The sequence below is a fragment of the Alexandromys fortis genome, unplaced genomic scaffold (assembly GCF_014885135.2).
Source record: "Alexandromys fortis isolate MF-2015 unplaced genomic scaffold, M_Fortis_MF-2015_v1.1 scaffold_42, whole genome shotgun sequence".
NCBI lineage: Eukaryota > Metazoa > Chordata > Mammalia > Rodentia > Cricetidae > Alexandromys > Alexandromys fortis.
This window is the reverse complement of record NW_026067934.1, coordinates 12,819,561-12,839,272: the sequence shown is the minus strand read 5'-3', so window position 1 is coordinate 12,839,272 and position 19,712 is coordinate 12,819,561. Positions and strand designations below refer to the sequence as shown.

Sequence of the window (19,712 nt, the reverse complement as noted above, 5' to 3'; positions counted from 1 at the left end):
TATGGCTTTGTAAGGCACCTCAAATAGCAGAGAGAGTTCTTGTTGCCATGCTATTAGTACTAAGCAGAGTGATCAAAGAAGGGCTTGGATTGTTATCCTCTTCTGATGTGGCATCATCTATCTGCTTTTAGGATCCTGTTGATCCTGGGCCATGAACTTTGTGTGGTTGTCATATCCACCATCGGGAACCAGCAATCCTGTCTTTCTTATTCTGGTACACTGTGTGGCATCTATCAAAGTATATGGCAAAATCTTGGTGCTATATAAAGGTACCTGTAGATTAGTTCCAAAATATGAACAGTTAGAGGCTGTCCCTGTGAGTTTTCTTACAAATAAATATGACACACACACACACACACACACACAGGCTGTTGTTAATGTGTAAAATCAACCAAAGGATAGTAAGGGGCACACTTAAATAGTAATTCAGGTTACATTTGGTTTGGTGTTTAGGCTATCTGGGCAAAAGTAAGAACTTTTAAAAGACATTATCTTACCATACAGGTATTTTCCTTAATTAAAAAGAAATAAAACAAGAAAATAATTTTTTAAAAACTGTATTATGTTGACATTGACAGAAAAACTATAATTAGGTGGTATTAGACTTGAAAAAAATCATACCTGTTAATGTGAAGCCACCTAAAAGAAAAAAAAAGAAAAGAAATGTCATAATTTAATTTACATTACAAAAAACAAGTACTAGTGACATTACGATGCTTGATAACCCACTTGACTTATGAAAATCTGCCAGATTTATAATTAAGAAGAATATTAAAAGTTCAGTCATAACTGAACACATTCTCTCAAGATTATGCGAATTAGTGCATGATTATCGTTCTTGTGAAATACGCGAGGAATCACTGGCCCTCTAAAATGTCTATATACATTAAATTAAAAATGTGAATCAATGGTTTGGCTTCCACTAAAATGAGGCCAACATTCTTAAACAAAAATATGGCCAGTCCACAGACAGAGATAATAATCCAGAGCTACGGTATCATCTCAGAGAAGTGGAAAACAAGCTATAAAAATGGAAAGGAAAAGCAAGAAATGAAATGCTTACCAAGCTCACTCAACAACCCGGCTGTGAAGGAAACAGACAGAGACAAACACAGAATAAGAGAACAAATGAATAATGAAAGAGGAATATTAGCAGAAAGAAATCCAGGCAGTTTTTGCTAGACTGGCGGAAACCATCCCTTAAAAAATGTGTGCACCCCTATTGAATGCAATGTTGGGGACATTTCCAAATAAATGACCCCAATTGGAATATTTCTGTGTGATTGAAAAAAATCACCTTATATTTTTATTATATGTCTCTCTGTATCTCATAAGATATTTCTCCCACAGTTGTTAGCAAACAGTGCATACAAAATCTAGTGGGAATATTGGAGACAGTAATCTTTAACTCGGTTTGGGTTGAGCCTCTTCCAATAAATACCACCTGAGGGCTAATATACCAAATGATTGGAAGTTGTTAGTGACTAAAGACCTCAATTTCCTCTTAACAGGTAAAGTCCCCAGAAAAATCCGTCATATTGCCTTTGTCAGTAACTTGTACACGTTAATGAGCTGACCTGGATGCTTTCTACTGGACATAGAACTCCCGAGGACTTGACAGAGTGAGGAATGTGGGCCCATCTATAATGTAGCTGTTTAGATTATATTCTTTAAGTACAGCCAGGACGATAGCACTTTAGTTTTAATAAAAGTTAATCCGCTATGCAAGTCAAATTAAAGACTTCCGAGACTGTCTACAGGAATATTCCAAGTGCCTGTTTTCAGCCCAGTTTCCCTTGTATATTGGTAGTGGATGCAGAAGGAAAAATTCATTTGGCAGGTAGAAAACAGGACAGTACCATCAAGGAATTTTAATTTGTGTTAATATGAGGGCATATTTTACTAAAATGACAGTCAAAAGAGCTGATGCCAAGACACTCCTCCTTGAGATAAAAGACAGCTCTTTGGAGGCACACATTCAGAACTAAGTGCTTCTTCCCAGATGCTAACGAGGCATCTTTGATCCCATCTTAAGAAGACATAGTTGTTTTGAAGTCTCTTTTCTTTCTGTTTACTGACTATGGGACGTATTAAATGCGTTGCATTAAAATGACTCCCAAGCAATTCTTTTTCCATTACTTCTGTTGCCATTTTGTGCTTAAGTCAAGCATGATAGAAAAAGAACTTTTTTTTTTCTCAGATGGACTCTGAGGTCAGTGAGTTCTTGGAATGTGAGATTGTATTCCTGCAAATGATAAGCCTACACAGGAATTGGGCATATAGACTGCATTCCTTGCCCTACATTTAAAAAAAATTAAATAAAATTCTCCTTTTCTATTTGAAATTGAATCTATTAGAAAGTAGGGAATAGTTCGGATCAGAATTAGCTTCTCTTTGCAAATGTTTCTAAAACTGCAAGACCCTACAAAACCTAATTAACAAAAATGTTAAAAAAATCTTATAACTAAAAGAATAACACTTCAATTTTTTCTTATTACTATTCATATTAAAATTGTATTAATTCTGTAAGTATCAAAAGATTTTGGAGTATGGGTCGGATTAGTGTAAGTCAGGGTTAAGTGTTTACAAAACCGATCTCACACATATGACTGTGGTCTCATATGTATGGGTCCTTTATTTGTTAGAGTTTATTATTATTATTATTATTGCCACTGAGAGATGATCTTGCTCTGTAGTTCAGGCTGCCCTTGAACTTTCCATCTCTCCTCCTTGATTTCCCAAGCACTTGAATCACAGGCATGTGCCATCATGTCTAGCTTTATGGCTAAGTGATGTATTTGATGATACAGGAGATGTCATATCAAAATAAGGACATTAGCATATTGACAGCATGAGTCTTAAGGCTCCTTATTCTTATTAATTGCTTTCTTAAAGGGTGGAGCTGGACAGATTGGCACACACTTCTCAGTACTTTGGAGGTTGAGGCAGGAGGATCAGCTCTAGGCCATCCTCAGCTACATGAGACCTTGTCTCAAAAATAAAAAAGACAAAAAGAAAAAAAAAAGCCCTCCCCAAACCAGATTCTCTAAGAAGCCTGATGACTGAATTTTCTGTAATTTCTTATAAGTTGCTATTAGATCCATGCACCCTTCATCTGCTACGAACATTCAGGTGGGCTTGCTTTTCCTTCTACTGTCATTGGCAGGGTATGTCAGGTTTTATTGCTAGCACTCGAAGGGTGAGTGAACCTTTGTAGCTGTGCCTTTAAGTGGCTCGGAAGTGGCGGATAGCAGAGGGCATTCTCTTATCTCCTCATTCCTGAATTACAGAAATTCTTTCAGGATTTGTTAATAGTTAGCCATTCTGATGGCAATCAAGGTTAGTCAGTCCTTCCTGGAGAAAATGGGAATTGCTTGGTGAACTTCTAAGGGAAGGGGAATGAACCCGCTAAGCTTGGAGGCAATGGAGCTTAGTACTGGAAGCCGAGGAAGAGGAGAGAGTCAAGTGTGAGAGTAGGAGACAAGAGAGGGAGGGGAGTACACTTTCTCGCTGGTATGTCTGTGTATACTCTCACACCTTTCATTCCTCTTCTTATCCATTTTGGCTCCTCAAGCACAAGGGAGAAACTGCACTCTTTCTCATATTCCTCACGATCAAATATTCTAATGGTAATGATCTTCCTGTGGGGACACAAGACAAAGGCAAAACAAATGGTTGGCGTCACACACTCATGCTCTAGATGTCCACCAAGCCGAATGTTATGATGTTACGGAGAGAGAACTGGCAGCACATGACCTTCAGGCGTATGTAAAAGGGCATCTTGGGTGCTCTGCACTGGTCTCCCCTGAGGTTTCTGTGTGAATGGATTGCTTGCATAAATCCATCTGCTTCTTCCACAACTAAGAAAGCTGGCTTAGAATTTGGACACGGCCGAGGATCTGCGCCGATTTCCTCAGCTTTGGAGGCCTGATTGATTTTTGCTCAAAATTAACTTTCAGACTCGCACGGTGCAGTGTGGCCATAACTGGCTCATGGCGCTACAGTTGTGGCCAGCTGCTGCCAGCGTGAGCGCTATGCCCCGTTACATACGCGCCGAGGTATGTGTGCGCTGTCAGTCACGTTGTGAAGAATGCAGGCATCCAGGGAGGCACAGGCAGCAGACGCTGTTGGGCTCAGCCCTGGAGCTGCTCCCCCACCTTTCTTCTGACTCATCTCCACCAGGCGGGGCTCTCCAAGCTCAATGTAGAAGGTCTTGTTTTTCTCATACTCCTCATCATCAATTACCTTGACTTCAATTGTTTTGCTGAAACAGAGAAGAACAGAAATTGACGAACAGGGAAAGAGGCATGCAAAGGAACATAGGCAGGAGGAAAGCAAGGTTAGAGAAGTCACCGAGAACATAGTTCCTTGCCCAGGGCCACAGAATTAACTTGGGCAAAGCACAGTTGTCAACATGAGTAAGCTTGTCATTGGCATGAGAAAGAAAAGCAGAAAAGCAGATTCTAGTAAGGAAAGAAAAAAAAAATGATTATTAAAGTATTGAAATCTTGGGTTGTCTTAGCTGTGTCCTGAAAGCCAATGCTTTAGAGCAAAGGAATAAATTACAACAGGGCCAGTGAGAAGTTTCCATGGCTAAGGCACCCAGTCTGGTGACGAGTTCTACCCGTGGAAACCACCTGCTAGAAGGAGAGAACTGACTTTAGCAAGTTGTCCCCTGACCTTCACCCATTTGCCATGGCAGGTACACCTCCATACATACATATCCACACTCCTCCAACATACACACAAATAAAAAGGGAATAAAAACACGATAAAATATTAACAGACATGTTATCCTAAGTGGTGGGGTAATTTCTCCTTTCTCTGTGTTTTACTTTATTTCCAAGCATTATATCTTAAAAATTTTTGCTGCGTTTATGACATAATTACATTATTTTCTCTTCCATCTCCTCCCTCCAGACTCTCCCATATACTTCTCTTTTCTTAAAAAAAAAAGTCATGGTCTCCTTTTCCATGTATAACATGTGATTATACAAATATAATATAATATAATATAATATAATATAATATAATATATACACATACATACATTTTCATCTATATTTTTATGATATTTAATGTATAGTCTTAAATATAGAAAGACAACCTGCTCAAGCTGCATAATGTTACTTGCACATATAACTTTTCAGGGATGTTCATTTGCTATTAGACAACCAATTGGTGTACTCCCATGTATAATATTTTATCATAACACTTTATTTTGATTAACACGGAGAATAAAATCTCTTCTATCTTTCTCCCTGCTGTCTTAGAATCTAACTCGTTTAAGTTCCTTGGAAGTTGTTCACGTTTTGTTTACATTCCTAAAGATGGAAACTATTTCACACAACGGTGTCAAAAGTGTGGTGGCAGGGAGGGGACAACTGCTTATGTAATTATTTTCATCCCGTGCCAAGCTGAATTTCAACTTTCATTAAACTACGGCCTTTATATTTTTTTTCAACTTCATAAATACATTGTGGTGTTTCACGGAGAGTTATTGCTGCAATCCAGCCTTCAGAAATGTATGTCGTATGGTCCTATGGCTCTGAACGATTGATGAGTAGACAGGACAAGTACAAATATTATGCAAATCTAAACTTCTCTAATGATACCATACATAACTCTTGTTGAATCTGAAAATAGATTATTCTAATATTATCTTTTAACTAACAAAGTTTAAGTGTGGTATATATTACAATTTACCCAGAGCCTCCTAAATACTGATTTAACAAGATTTTGAAAATAACATTTACTGAGATAATATCGATTAAAGTTTGTGAAACAGTAGGTTTACATAAACAGAAAGTTTTAGCAATATGGAGATTCTTTAATTTTGGTAACATTTTCTGAGTCTTTTAGAAAGAGATGTGTCCACAATCTTGCTTTTAGTTCATTGATGAAATCTGCCAGGTTTCACTTATGTACAGGCTTTCTAATGATCATTTGTCCTTTTATCCTAGCACGAAGAAAAGAATAAAGAAGTTCTCTGAATTTCCCAGCCCCTTGTTCCAAATGTCTAACTCTTCCTATGTAGATTCAACATTGTGAAACAGACCAGACCTTGGAGCCTCGTATTGTCCTTCCCTTTCCCAGCTACAGAACATGCGTGGCACTTACATCCCAATTTATCCCTCCCGAGAAGCCAGGGCTCATTTGTGTTCCAAAGACCACAGCGGGTGAACAGCTAGAAATGACTCTTGTTAACAATAATCTCTTTCAGTGTAGATATTAATAAAACTATCAAGAGTATGGTATATACACATATACACACAGCTCCTGCCTAATTTTTAGAGCATGTTTCTAGATTCCACCTATTGAATATATATTATATATTACATATGTGTATGTGTGTGTGTATACAAACCTGGCACTTGAGAAATTCCCAGGAACCCACTGGATGACCCCTGGTAAGACCCTAAGCAATAGTGGAAAGGGTGCCCAAACTGGCCTTGTCTTGTAATCAGATAAATGACTATCTTAAACGTCATCCTAGAACTTTCATCCAGCAACTGATGGAAGCAAAAGCAGAGATTCATAGCAGAGTACTGGGCTGAGCTCCCAAAGTCCTGTAGAAGAGTGGGAGGAGTGAGAAAAAGAGCAAAGAAGTCAAGACCGTGATAGGAATACCCACTGAAACAGGTTACCTGAGCTAATGGGAGTCCACCAACTGTGGTCTGACAGTAAGGGAATCAGCATAGGACTAAACTAGACCCTCTGAATGTGGGGCAGACTATAGGGGCCACTGGCAGTTAGATGAGACTGGGCACTCAACTCTGTCACAGAAGTGAAAGCTGAAAACAATAAGTAAGTAGTGGGGGGGCATTTGTTTCTCTCTGTTCTTGATTGTGGGTGTGATGTGATTAACTGCTTAAATCCCTGCCTCAACTTCCCTGCAATAAGGGACTGCAGCCTGGAATGCTAAGGTAAGAACAGACCCTTCGTCCCCTACATTGTTTGTAGTCAGGGTACCTAATCATAGTAACAGAAATGAAACTAGAACACATTGCAATAGCTTTATTTTCTATACCCCAAGACGATAGCTACAATAGCCCATAAAACTTGTCTGCAATTTATCATTGGAGCATCTTTATTCATCATGATCAAAACTCTCTGAAAATATTTCAGCATTTGGCAATTGAGATATGAAAAACTCTATCTATATAAAAGAAAATATCCATATATGCCTTTCTAAAGACACCTAGAATAGATATCATTGGCATAACAGCATATCATTTCAACATCATTAGAGATGAATCAATAATGCCCTTGGCAAGACAAGCCGTTAAATTATATATTGATTTAGCTTCTCTAGTACAGTAAAGCTATTAATAGGCAATGTGATTATTAAAGGCCATTTCAGTTAATCTAAAGTAGCAAGATGAAGTCAGCCCTGAGTTAATTCTCTAAATCAAGACAGAATAGTCAGGAATCATGGCTTGTTATGTTCACCTTTTACTTCAGAACAGAAGGTAGCAATGGTGAAACTAACCAATATAATTTTCACGAGAAATTCATGAGAAACACCCTACTCATCTGCTGTTTCTCACTTAGCAGAGTCTAAACCTTGAAGACCAAGGTTCCAGCTCATCTACCACAGAGCATGCTGCATGAGCTGGGACTTGTTTGGTGATGACTGCAGCTAGACTGCCTGGATAATCATTGGAAGCATGCTCTTGCTTCCCAGGATTTGGCAATAGAAATGGAGTCTCAAGGATCAGGGGATCATGAAGTCCCACTGACACACCAAAACCCTGTTATAGGATGCTACTGGCCTTTCTGCTTTGTTCAGCCGTAGAAGGATGTCAGAGAAATGCTATTTCTTTCAGTTGACAGGATGACAAAATCAAGCCTGAAAGAGTTGGGTAAACATAGTCCTTTAAGCAAGCAGAACTCACACATTATTGCTCTGATGAGGAACGAATAGAAAAACAAGTGCCTTGCTATTTTCAGCAATCATGACTGTTCTAAAGACAGAGAGGAGAAATCACTTGATCCTTTCCATCCTTAACTACAAAAAATGCCTTTTCTAGAAATGAATAAAACAGTAGAAAATCTTATGATAACAATAAAATATTTCTCAACGGGACCAAGACGTTTACAGAAACTGTTTTTGTTTCATTTTTCTAAAGATTCAGCTATGAAAGGAGCTATTTATTGAAAAATACAGATCATCCCTTCTGATCTTGGTGGTACCTTTCATGTACACACACCAGTATGATTCTACTTCTTAGTCCCTCTTATCTGATGGCTCTCATAAGACTCAACTTCAAACAGACTACCAGAGAGTCTTGTGGTGAGTCACTGATGAAGGAAAGAAAGTCATGACTTTCTTAGCGGTGGTTGAAACAGAAAACCTCGTTAAATATACTTTAGTTTTCATTAATCTAGAGTGGCATTCCTATTTCTTTTTTCAAATTAATTTAAATTTTACTTTGTCTTTCTGTGGTTTTATTTTTCTAGGTCTGCCGTTGGTGTCAGAAGAAGATGGCAAGAAATAGATGAGCCTGGAGATTAAAGAGGAGGAATTCCTTTCCGGATTCTAACACTGAAAGTTTCACTGAGAACATCACAGATTTGCATGCATCCATACCTTCCCCCCTTAAGATTTACCCTCATTTAGGCACACTCAGAGGTGAGTCGAATCGGGCACTTTTTATTTCTTAATCTATAGGTCTTCCTGACGTTCCTAGAAGTAATTCTTACTTCCTACGATTTACAGAGGAAATTAGACTCAAAAGAAGTCAGTGGTAGCCAACTTTAGCTGTTTATTTCTTGAACTGGCTTCAAGGACCAGCTCCTTTGAATTATATGACCTACTGCCAACCACCAGGTTCCATAATCAACTATTCAGTAAGTTTATGACCACATTAAACGACGGAGACCATTGTTTTAGGTTAAATGCAGACTTGTTATTTTATTTTTACATTCACAAAGACTTCTTGTATGAACAAGGATAGAATTTCATTTCTATTTTTGAAAGAAATACAGAACATGGTGCAGTCTATGATGGCTGCCTTGCAAGGTTAAATCTTTGAAGAAGAGATAAAGCTTTAATTGGAAAATGTCATGTAAACACACAGGGTTTCACCAAAACTGAGGACTGAGTAGCCGAACAGTAGGCTTAACCTCATTCAGGGCTGCCTGATACAACTGGATAATTTCAGGTCCACTCTCGTCTACCAAAATTAGTATCTAAATTTCAATGTTTCCAGACGATTTCTATGCATGGTGAAGTCCAAGAAGCCATGATAAGAAGACCAATGGACTCTTAAATTAGATAATAGATTAAGAGGTTGGTGAAGGTTGAGTTTGTTCCAGATATCCCTGCATGTCAAAATCACCTTGGATCATCGCAAACTGTCAATCTCGGATTTCACTCCAGATAAGTTAAATAAAGCTCTTTAGTTGTGGAGACCCAGTACAAACAAAATTTTAAAAGATGTTTCAGATGATTCTAATATTTGGTCAGGGCTGGTAACTGGCTATTGGTAATATTTTGTTTGTGCTTTAACAAATAAAGCTTGCCATATGATCAGAGGGTGGAGCTAGCCACAGTTAGCCACAGAGGCCAGACAGTGGTGGCACACACCTTTAATCCCAGTACTTGGGAATCACACATCTTTAATCCTAGCATGAGGGAGATGGAGAGAGAAAGGGAAATAACTGGGCAGAGAGAGGAATATAAAGAGGGAGACAGGAGCTCACAGCATTCAGTCTGAGGATTCATAGAGACAGGACTGTCCATTCAATCTGAGGATTCGCTATTGGTAAGAACTAGCAGCTGGTTGCTAGGCTTCTCTGATCTTTCAGGATTTCATGGTCTGCTATATCTAACTTCAGGTTTTTATTATTAAAACCAATTAAAATTTGCACTACAAGAATGTGTATCCTGGTGTCTAAAAAACTGCATTAGAGAAAGTGGGAATTGATATCACCTACCATTACTGGCTTGGTGTTATTCTGTGTCTTTCATTTCAGTAGTGAGCTTTTTATGACATTAGGTCCATATAGGACGGATGGGATTGTGAGAAAGTCCCAGACAAAACAAAACATTACATCTAATGAGCAATCCGGGTTGAAACACAACACAGGAGTATTGGGTTTGCCTTTAGTTGAATTCTGTGGTGTACCTGGGAGTTGTCTTTCCTCTCAGCAGGCAACCTTCATGATGTAGGCGAGAAAAATCCCTTTGGCATCCAGGCAGCTCTGCTTATACTCATGTAGAGCCATTTCCCTCTCAGCAGCAGACAGGAACTCTGTCACATCTTTTACACAACGTTGTTTGTCACAGAGTAAATAAAAACTAAGATGTCAATGGCACCAAAGACGGTGCTGTCTCCTTTCTCTTCCTGGCTCCCCAGAAAGCCTTTGAGTCTTGTGAGGAAGAGACCACATGGGTGGGTGGGGACTAAGATGTAATGCACATGTGCACTCTACTTTCACACTTAGAAGTGTTGTTGGACTGACCACAAAGATCCCTGCAACTTCTCAAGTCACAAGTGAGGTCCATAACGCCCGGACCTGAAGTGAGTCCCGCAACTCAAAAAGACACACAGACTGCGCACCCAGGGGAGAAGAATCTGAATAGGTATTTCACTAAAGAAGAGACTCAAACAGCCAATACCTGCATGATCAGCCGCCAGGGAAATGCAAGTCCAAGCTGCACTGAGATACCAAGTCTCACCAGGATGGACGTGATGAAACCGATAACATGTTAAGTACGAACATGGAGAAATTAAGATCTTCATCCACTACCAGCAGAAATGCCAAGTAGTACAGTGAACAGTTCGCAAAGGTTCTCAGATGTTTAAAAAGACAGTTGCTACAGAACCAACAATTTCACTTCTAGGTGTGTGGAGTCACCACAGGACCAACAAGTCCACTTCTAGGTGTGTGGCAAAGAAAATAAAAATTGGAAACAAGACAAGAATTTATCAACCAATGGATAAATGGAAAAAAAAAACAGGATCTATTTACAAAACAGAATATACCTTGGCAATGTAAAAGAAGGAAGTATTGCTATATACTAAGTCATAGAAAAACTTTAGAGAACATATTCAGTGAAAGCAGCAAGGCACCAGAGATGACAGAGATGACATACTGTATAATTCCATTTGTGTGTGCACACACGCGCGCGCGCACACACACACACACACACACACACACACACACACACACACACCAGAATGGGCATATCCAGAGACAGAGAATATATCAGAAGAATTTCTCTACGTTGCTAAAATGCCATGGGTGAGTATGGGGTTTTACTTTGTGGATAAAGTTTCTGAATTTGATATCAGTGATGGCTGCAAATTCCGAGGACATACTAAGCCCACTGAATTGTATACTTTTAAATCGATTTGCTGCTGTGGTATCTGTGGTTTACCTCAAAGAGCCAGTGCTGGGGAAAATAAAAACCTGCAAATGTATCAGTCTTCACAGAGGGCTGTTTTCTTGGGTGAGAAAGTGTAAGACTTTGAAGAACTTTCAGTAAAGCCTCCAATTTCTGCGAGTATTGCCAAGAAGAAGCTGGGGCGCAGCATGCCAGGAGACAGGGCAAGCCATTTATATCAAAGTTAAGTACCTTGCCTGTGTCTGTCAGCTTTACTTCCCCTCAGACCAGGGTCTCAGCAGCATCCTTACTGAAAGCTGCCTGCTTCCCTCAGCATCAAGAGCTGCCAGCCTCCTTTGACATGCTAAGTATTTCTGGTGGCTGTTACCCCAGGTCAAGCTTCCAGGGCTTATTTCCTTCCCCAGGAGTCTAAGGTTTTATGAAAATGCTAGGAACAGCACTTGCTTGAAAAGGAAAAGGCTCTAATCATAGGTTATGTTTGCCCCCCTTTAGGAGGCAGGCGCCATGCTCACTCACCACCACGGGCCCTCTCCAGCTCCCTTGTCGGCATTCATTTCTCTCTCTCCACAAGGAGCAAGAAGATTGCTCTGCATGGCTTAAATTCCTGTTAGACTTTAAACTTTTCCCTCCTCTTCCAGAATTGATCAGTGAGCTGCTCTTTGATTTGGGCTTAGGAAAAGGGAATGAAATTCAGAGGAGACTCCTGAATAGATATTAGCTATTTTTCCTTAAGTGATCTACATCAACTCTCTCTTCTTGTAAACATTCCAGATATGAACAGGTTGCTATTCCTATCTATATTAATACTCTTAATTATGGTTAGGAAGCTAAGGAGAAACGTTAGGCACTGACACCTCAGGGAATTTAATATCCCACGCCAAGATGGTGGCAGGAAATGTACCCATGATTATATCTGTTTATTCTTTTGGGCGAAAGTATGCAAAAGAAGCTCTTATGATCGGGTTCCTCACTTGGCTCTGGAGCTTTCTTGTTTAGGTAATTGAGTGGGTTCTACCTGGCTTCTCTCAAAACATCCATGAAACAGTTTATTGAACGGGAATAATAGACCTCACACAGGGCAATTATGATGTGTTTGCAGTGCTGTGATGATCAAATAATGAGTGTTATTGTTAATGAAGTTTGGCTGATGGAGCTCCACAGGTTGTCACAAGATCATACGTAAATAATTTTGTAAAGGGCAATAAATGTTAGGCTCTTGTTATTTAAATATGGTGGGAACAGAGGCTCTGTGGTACGACATTGCCTAGCTGGAAAGTAGTGGCCAATCTTTGAAGTTCTTCTTTGCTTGTCTGCCCTGTCATCAAAGGGGTAATTGGAAAATGGTGGGGATTAAAGTCAGGAAACAAAAGAAGTAGGGGGGGCAGTCCCCCCAAATCCACTCTCAGCTACAGCTCTGGGCCACACCCTATGTACTGAGATAGCCAAGTGCAGGACCCTGAACTCAAAGAAGCAAGGAAAACAATGTCATTATGATTAGCTTCGCAATTCCAGCTCTGCTGGGCCCTCCTTCACCACCAGTCGCATGTCAGAGAGTCTGAAGTCCCGCTTCCTGGAGCTCCTTCTGGGAAATAGAGCCTGGCAAATAGTGATGCTGCCAGTCTGTCATTAAATAGACTGAAGATGAGAGTTCCTGAAGTGGCTAAATCAAAGTAATTCTCCAGGACTGTCATTTGCACCCTGATCTCTTTCTCCTTGTTAAGTGATAATTGAAATTATTGCTTCAAACAGAGTGCTGGACAAAGACAGCTAAAACCTTGCTGTTCCAGGGAGACCAAAGGAATGTCCAAGGATCCTGAAGTGAAGATTTTCCAGATCAACTTGCCCTATTTTATTTTCCTCTGTTCATGTTTTAAATGAAATGGCAAGTATTGATTTTTTTTAAAAAATTTGAAAACAGTAACAAATAATTTATCCTTTTATTTTTTTGCTTCTTTAGCTCTCAGTTATAAACTTTAGTCTCAGAAGATATAGCCAATATCTTGGCTCATGTCTGTAATCACAGAAATATGGGGGTGGAGGCAAGAAGGCAGAATTAGCCTGGGCTACATGGCCAATGGCATGTCAGGTTGGGCTACAACGTAAAACCTTGGCTCTAAGACAAAGTAAACAAAGTAAAAACAAATTTTTAACAATCAAAATCCTCCTAAAAACATGGAAGCAATCTGAGAAACTCACAAGTTATCCTTCTTGAAACAAACAAACAAACAAACAATCAAGAGAACCCACGAGCAATGGTCCTTTCTTTGGACGATAGCTTTGACGATTTCAGGTGATGGGGCAGGAATACAGAGCCACTGTTCCAGTAACTAGTGTGCTAGACATTCTAATACCTACTGAGTTCTGATCTAATTTGACAGGATACCAACAAAACTACACTAGCAAAGTCTATTAAGAAAAAGAGACAAAGGTATCCTGGAGACTATCCATAACTTTATGATATTTACATATTAACCTAATGATTACCTTACTCAGTTGGAGTCAATAATCATCAGTCTTAAGGGAGTAAATGTATAAGGAGCCAGGGATTGTTATTAAAGGCCACATGCTGAGACAATTATCCATTCAGTAAAGAAAAAAAAATGGATCAAGGATCAGACAGAATGGTTGGCCATGATGGTTGAAATTTGACAAAATAGACCTTGGTCCATTTTTACTATTTAACAGCATTTGTATTGTAGACTCTATGAGAGAGGCACACTTTGAACATAATGATGAAGGATTTTCAGCATCTTCAAATATATTCATGGATCAGGGGTGTAACTTAAGGACAGAATGTTATCTTAGCATGTGTAAAGCTCTGACTTCACACTTCAGTAACTTCTCCTGATCCTCAACATAGCATTCCCTAATTGGTTTTCAAGATGCTATATACTTCTGTTATATGACATTGTTTGCTGTACTTGAAACTGACTTCTCTAGAAAACATTATTTCGATGAACCCCTCAACACTGAGGCTAATATTAAGAGTGTCTTGTGGGAAGCTAGGAGCGACAGTACACGCCTGCAATTCCAGAGTTTAGAAGGATTGAGAGCCTGAAGCCAGTCATGGGAACATGGTAAGATTCTCAGAGTAGGGGAAAATGAAGGGACAAAGAACATCTTTTCTATGCCAAATAATACATTTCTTAGGTTCAAGTTTAGAAACTAATATCAGTCACTTAATTTTAATCTGCCATGGCCTTCTTTCTGTGGGTGGTACTCTTTCTCTTTTGGCCTATGGGCCACCAGACTGAGAGGGGAAGGGGCAGTAGTGGCAACGGAAAGCTTTGCAGGTGGCAATGAGCACAAATGGAGACATCCCTCCAGGAGGCAGATTTCAGTGGATCAGCTCAACTTTGTTCCGGAGTATAAGGAATATACAGGATTGGAAGCCTGAGGACAAACCCTAATTTGCATTAAGCGGTGTGTTCCTATCACAAGGCTCGTAGCACAAGTCTAAGCTATTATATGTGTGGCAAGGGAGCCTCCTAGAAGGGATCTATGTCAAGGTTCAAGCTAAAGATATGATAGACATCTGGCATAAAGACAGAGATCTGGTTTAAAGACAACTTTCAGACAAGTCAGTCCTCCAGACTCAGGGACATTCTCCAGATAAGGGCAGGTAGAGACAGGAAGATCTGCTGGAGGGGAGAAGTCCCATGTTGCTGAGATATTGAGATAGGCTGCTAGGCTATGGAGAGACTGCAACCTCTACCAGCCAACAAAAATCTTCCAACAGCCTTCTGTAAGAACTTAGAATAAAACAAAATTGATAAGGCCCAACTGCAAGGAAGGCTATTTCCCCAAGCTTTCTCAAAAGCCCTCCTTCATCAGCATTAGACTTTTCCCAAAGATTATTGCTTTTAGACCTTATTTCATATATACATATGTGTGTGTGTGTGTGTGTGTGTGTGTGTGTGTGTGTGTGTGTATAATGCTCAAGGTAGAGAGTTTCTGGGGAGAACACCAGGAGGATTGCACTCTTGGAATGTTGCAGGTCAGCCCCAGGAATACACTGAAAACATCTCAGGAGCCTGCTTTTGAATTATTGATAGATCAGTTGGACTTTCTTAGATCTTTAAACATGTATTCTTCCTTTTTTTTATTTCCTCCCTTTTCATCTTCATAACCACAGAAGACTGCAGCAAACTAATCTCTCTGCATGCGCTTGCATAAAATATGCATAGAGACAGACACCAAATACTTTCTTGAACATAGTGAGAAAAAGCCAGGAAGCTGTGAACTGATGCTGATTTTTAGATTCCACATTTCTGTTCTGTGACTTCGTGTGCATCCGTGTCCACATGTGTATCAAATCATGCCTGCACATGTTTAAAATACATGTGGAGGTCAGAGAACAGCTTCCAGCGTTATTTTTTTAATGTTGTCTATCTTTTTTGAGACAAGGTCTGTCATTGGCCAGAAAGTTAGCAAGTAGGTAAGGCAGGCTGGCCAGTGTGCCTTGGTGGTGTGCTGCATTCTCTTCAGTGGTGCCGGGACTACAAGTGTGCACTGCCATGTGCAGCTTTCCTAATGCAGGATCTTGGGATGGAACTCAGGTCCTTGTACTCCAAGGCAGTTGCTTTTCCCACAGAGCCATCTCATCTCAGCTCTCTTTGTTTAATATTTGAGAGCTACTTTACATTAAATTAAGCTTTCCATATTTCTGTTTAAAAACACATCTCGATTTTAATTCTGTATTTCATGGTACATACCCATTGTTTATGAAAAAATAGGTAACAGAACTCTTGGCTAACAAGCGAGGTGTGAGGTTGGAAGGCCAGGTAGGGTTCAGTTTTGCTTATGACAAAGGAGTCTTCTAACAAGTTCCTAGGTGAGTTTAAATTGTTCTAATGTTATTTTCCCATGAGTAATTAATAATAATAGTAGTTATGTCAATGGGCCCATGATTCGGAGCATCTCCACATTATTGACAAGGTGAAAGGACTTAAGAAGCCTTCTCAGTGGCAAGGCTCAGGCGGCTGGCTTCTGGCTTCCCATTTCCTACCTGTACTTACATTTGTCCTTTACTCTTAAGGCTCAAGTTCCTGCACTGTGAGACAAGCACAATAATAGTATTTATTGCATCTGATTTTAGTATGCACTGAAATATTGTGACAGGTGCCCTTTTTCACCCTGAAAGACATTGTGTCAAGTGAAGAACTGGGTCTTTTGCAATGGGACTGTCCATGGTCTCATGCAAATCACTTCATCTTTTTCTTATTCCTCACCTATAGAAATATAATTCTTCCATCATCAGGCTGAAGAGGGTCCGACGAGAAAAGCAGAAGGGACTGGATGCATCACAAGCACTCATTAACTACAGAGAATAAACAGCTAAGGCAATAGATGTTAAGTTCAGGAAAGTTCCATTCCTAACATCAGGAGGAATCAATGAGAGACACATTTGTTTTCTCAAATCAGACATTCAGGGTAGCTTTTTAGCTATCTTTCCCTGAAAATCTAAACAAAACAAAACAAAAACTAATCTTGCACTTGAGAGACCCCCCCCATCCTTGTTTACCCAAAAGACGGTAAGTTGCCAGTGAGCCCCTGTCTGAATCCATAGGTTGAGACTACTCACATTCTTTCTCACTGAGCAGAATCATAACAATTCAAGCTTCAAGATAATGCATGTTCTTTTGCTTAAAACATTTTCTGGGTTATTTAGGTAAGTACTGGTTCCTTGTTAAGATTTAACAAATAGAGAAACGGAAACAACAAATTAGTTAAGGTCTCGATGTTGGTGATCATGGGTGGCGAGTCCACCGTCTCAGGTGGTGCATCCACTAAGTGACTGGTGGATGGAGGGGATCTGCGATTAAGTCTCTGGTTCTCTCACCTGGACACTTTGAAAATATTTAGCTCCTAATAAATGGAAGGAAAAATCTTGAGCATGTGCTTTTCTTTGGCTAAGCTATTTGGCATTAGGCCTTCAGAGACGACCACTCTCCTTTTGGTTTTTATTAATATCTGAAACCTTTTTTGACACTATGGATAGTAACCTCCTTCAGACCCTCTTATTCCACTGGTTTCTATGTGAGGTTTTTGTCTTAATTTTCCCATTTGGAAACTCTGTGTGTCCATGCCTAAGAGAAGACACCCTCTCCTTGGTTACTACTAACTTTTGGCTTTAGTTTTGGGGGGAAGGTTTTCAGGATTTAGTTGTCAATGTTGTTTCTCCAGAAGGCCCTCTTGCCTACCTCAAAAAGCCTCACATTTGCTTCCTAACAAATAAATCCCTTGCTCTGCCAAAGTCAAGCCTCCTGTCTCTATTTTCAGGTTGTCGTCAACATAGCATTAGGCGATTTTGCCATTCAGATTTAGCCTTTGCCTTCCTAAATGCCTCATTTTCTAGTCTAGAAGAAAAGAGAAATCTCCCAATCCTTATCATGGACATCCATGTTTGCCTCTCATTAGAAAGAGAAGCAAATTGATATTTTTATTTGTTTACTTTATGTTTTTTGAGACAGGGTTTCTTAGTGTATTCTTGGTTGTCCTGGAACTTACTCTGTAGACCAGGCTGGCCTCCAACTCAAAGAGATTTGCCTGCCTCTGCCTTCCAGGTGCTGGGATTCAAGGCCTGTGCCACATCACCCTACACAAATTGAAATTTAATGAAATTATCCAATATCTCAAAACTAGTGGCCTCTAGACTCAATGTAAAACTCATTTCCAGACTCTACCTAGTTCCATGTCAGGTATTTGAGTACTTGTTACCCCAGGTTTTTCCTTTCTGGCTGCTGAAGGCAAGCTTACCACTATTGGTAGCAAACCTTTGCTGAGTCTCCCCCTTTCTAAAATTAAGTACAAGCTCATGCTAACTTCAGAAGGAACCACCTTTTGGTTGTTCTGTTGGTTCTATAATCACTGTCTTTTCCACACTGTCCATCATGCTGAGGGGCACTTTATAAATTTAATGGCTTAAGCAGTGGAAGTTTGGGCTTCCTAAAATATGGACGGCTGTATAGAATCGTGGCCTAGAAAGTCTTCGGCCTCCAACAAATGCCCATCTACAGACACAACAATGAAGAGCCAAGGAAAAGTAATAAACACTCACAACTAAACCATCATCACATCAGCATCCCTTCCTTCATCCTGGTGCATGTTCCTGCGTTGTTCTCTTCTTACAGGGACCAGTGTTCTAGTGCATCAACCCTCACCAAAAACTAAACAAGAAACCCGAAGGTGACTTATTTTCTTGTGGTAAAAACGGTTAGTCACAGTATATATTTGTATGTGTGTGACACTTAGGAAACAGCTTTCTATTTTTAAAAGGGCCTTAATTTTCTTAATTGAAAGGGACTAATTATGGAAGGAATTGGCTTTGCAGTGGCATCTGAGGATGCTGAGAGGGCGCCTGTTTGGGAAAGAGGCCTACGGAAGAGCTGATGACAACACATAAGAATTAAAACCAACATCAATTAGGAATCCAAACTGACTTTGCAAACCCAACAGGCACACTGTGGCCGCTGGTTGAACTTCCCAGTACAGCACCTTGGTGGCCTTTATGACCCTTTCTGGGTATCCCGCTCACCTAAGAGCAAAGACTCATCATTTTCAATCCCTTGTTCTTAATGGGGGAGGGACTCAGGGCGCTTTATAGGGAAGACAAAATCGGCAAGGAACAATTTAGCTGTTCAATGGTTAGAGCAATTTGAAGCTTAAAATCAAAATTAGCAAAGCCAGAATGGACTTTATTAGCTTTGAAGGGAAAACAAGCTTTGCTTCCTCCCGCACCCGCCTCGTTCATGGTCTTTGCTCTAATGGATGTTTTCCCCCAGTTAAGTTTAGAGAACCACAGCTGGCTTACAAAATGCCAAAACATGACACTATTTAATAAAACTGAACTATTGGGCCAAACACAGCGAGGAAGTATTTGGTAAGAAATTTGTCAATTAATTATCGACTTTTTTCTGATGTGGCTACATTTCAAGTGCACATTGTAGGGGGACTTTGTAAGTGGCTCTTATAATAATGTTGATTTATTATGGGGTATATAGTTTGCTTAGGGTCCAGAAAACAAATATTCATTGTTATTTCAGGATTGAGGTTATATTTTGAAAAATTTGTAGGCAGTCTGCATTATTATTATTATTATTATTATTATTATTATTATTGTTCAGAGAATTGTGTGGGCGGAGCAGACATTCATCTAGATTTGTAGCTTTCAGAAGTATGACTTTATCTAGTCACTTTCCATGAATTTCAGTTTCATAAAAAATGAAAGGAGGGAAAATAGATGCAATTCACAGGCTTAATATCAAAAAAAAATGTAATAGCAAATATCGGAAGACTTTCTCATTTAAAACAGTCTCAAACGTGAAGGGCCTTTGCAATTACAGTTCAGCTACTT

General features: G+C 39.7%; 1 protein-coding gene across 5 annotated transcripts in view; it reads right to left on the bottom strand.

Annotated features, from left to right (window-relative positions):
* Window positions 1-19,712, bottom strand: part of Slc8a1 (solute carrier family 8 member A1) — a 314,067-nt gene that overhangs the window by 69,502 nt on the left and 224,853 nt on the right. For 2 of the 5 annotated variants that reach the window (XM_050146161.1, XM_050146163.1), the window contains exons 3-5: window positions 3,538-3,641; window positions 1,064-1,084; window positions 622-639 (exon numbers count right to left, since the gene is read on the bottom strand). In XM_050146161.1, coding sequence (XP_050002118.1) covers window positions 622-639; window positions 1,064-1,084; window positions 3,538-3,641 — 143 coding nt within the window. Of the gene's footprint in view, window positions 1-621; window positions 640-1,063; window positions 1,085-3,537; window positions 3,642-4,157; window positions 4,265-19,712 lie in introns of all 5 variants that reach the window. The other 3 variants (XM_050146162.1, XM_050146164.1, XM_050146165.1) reach the window with 2 other exon arrangements.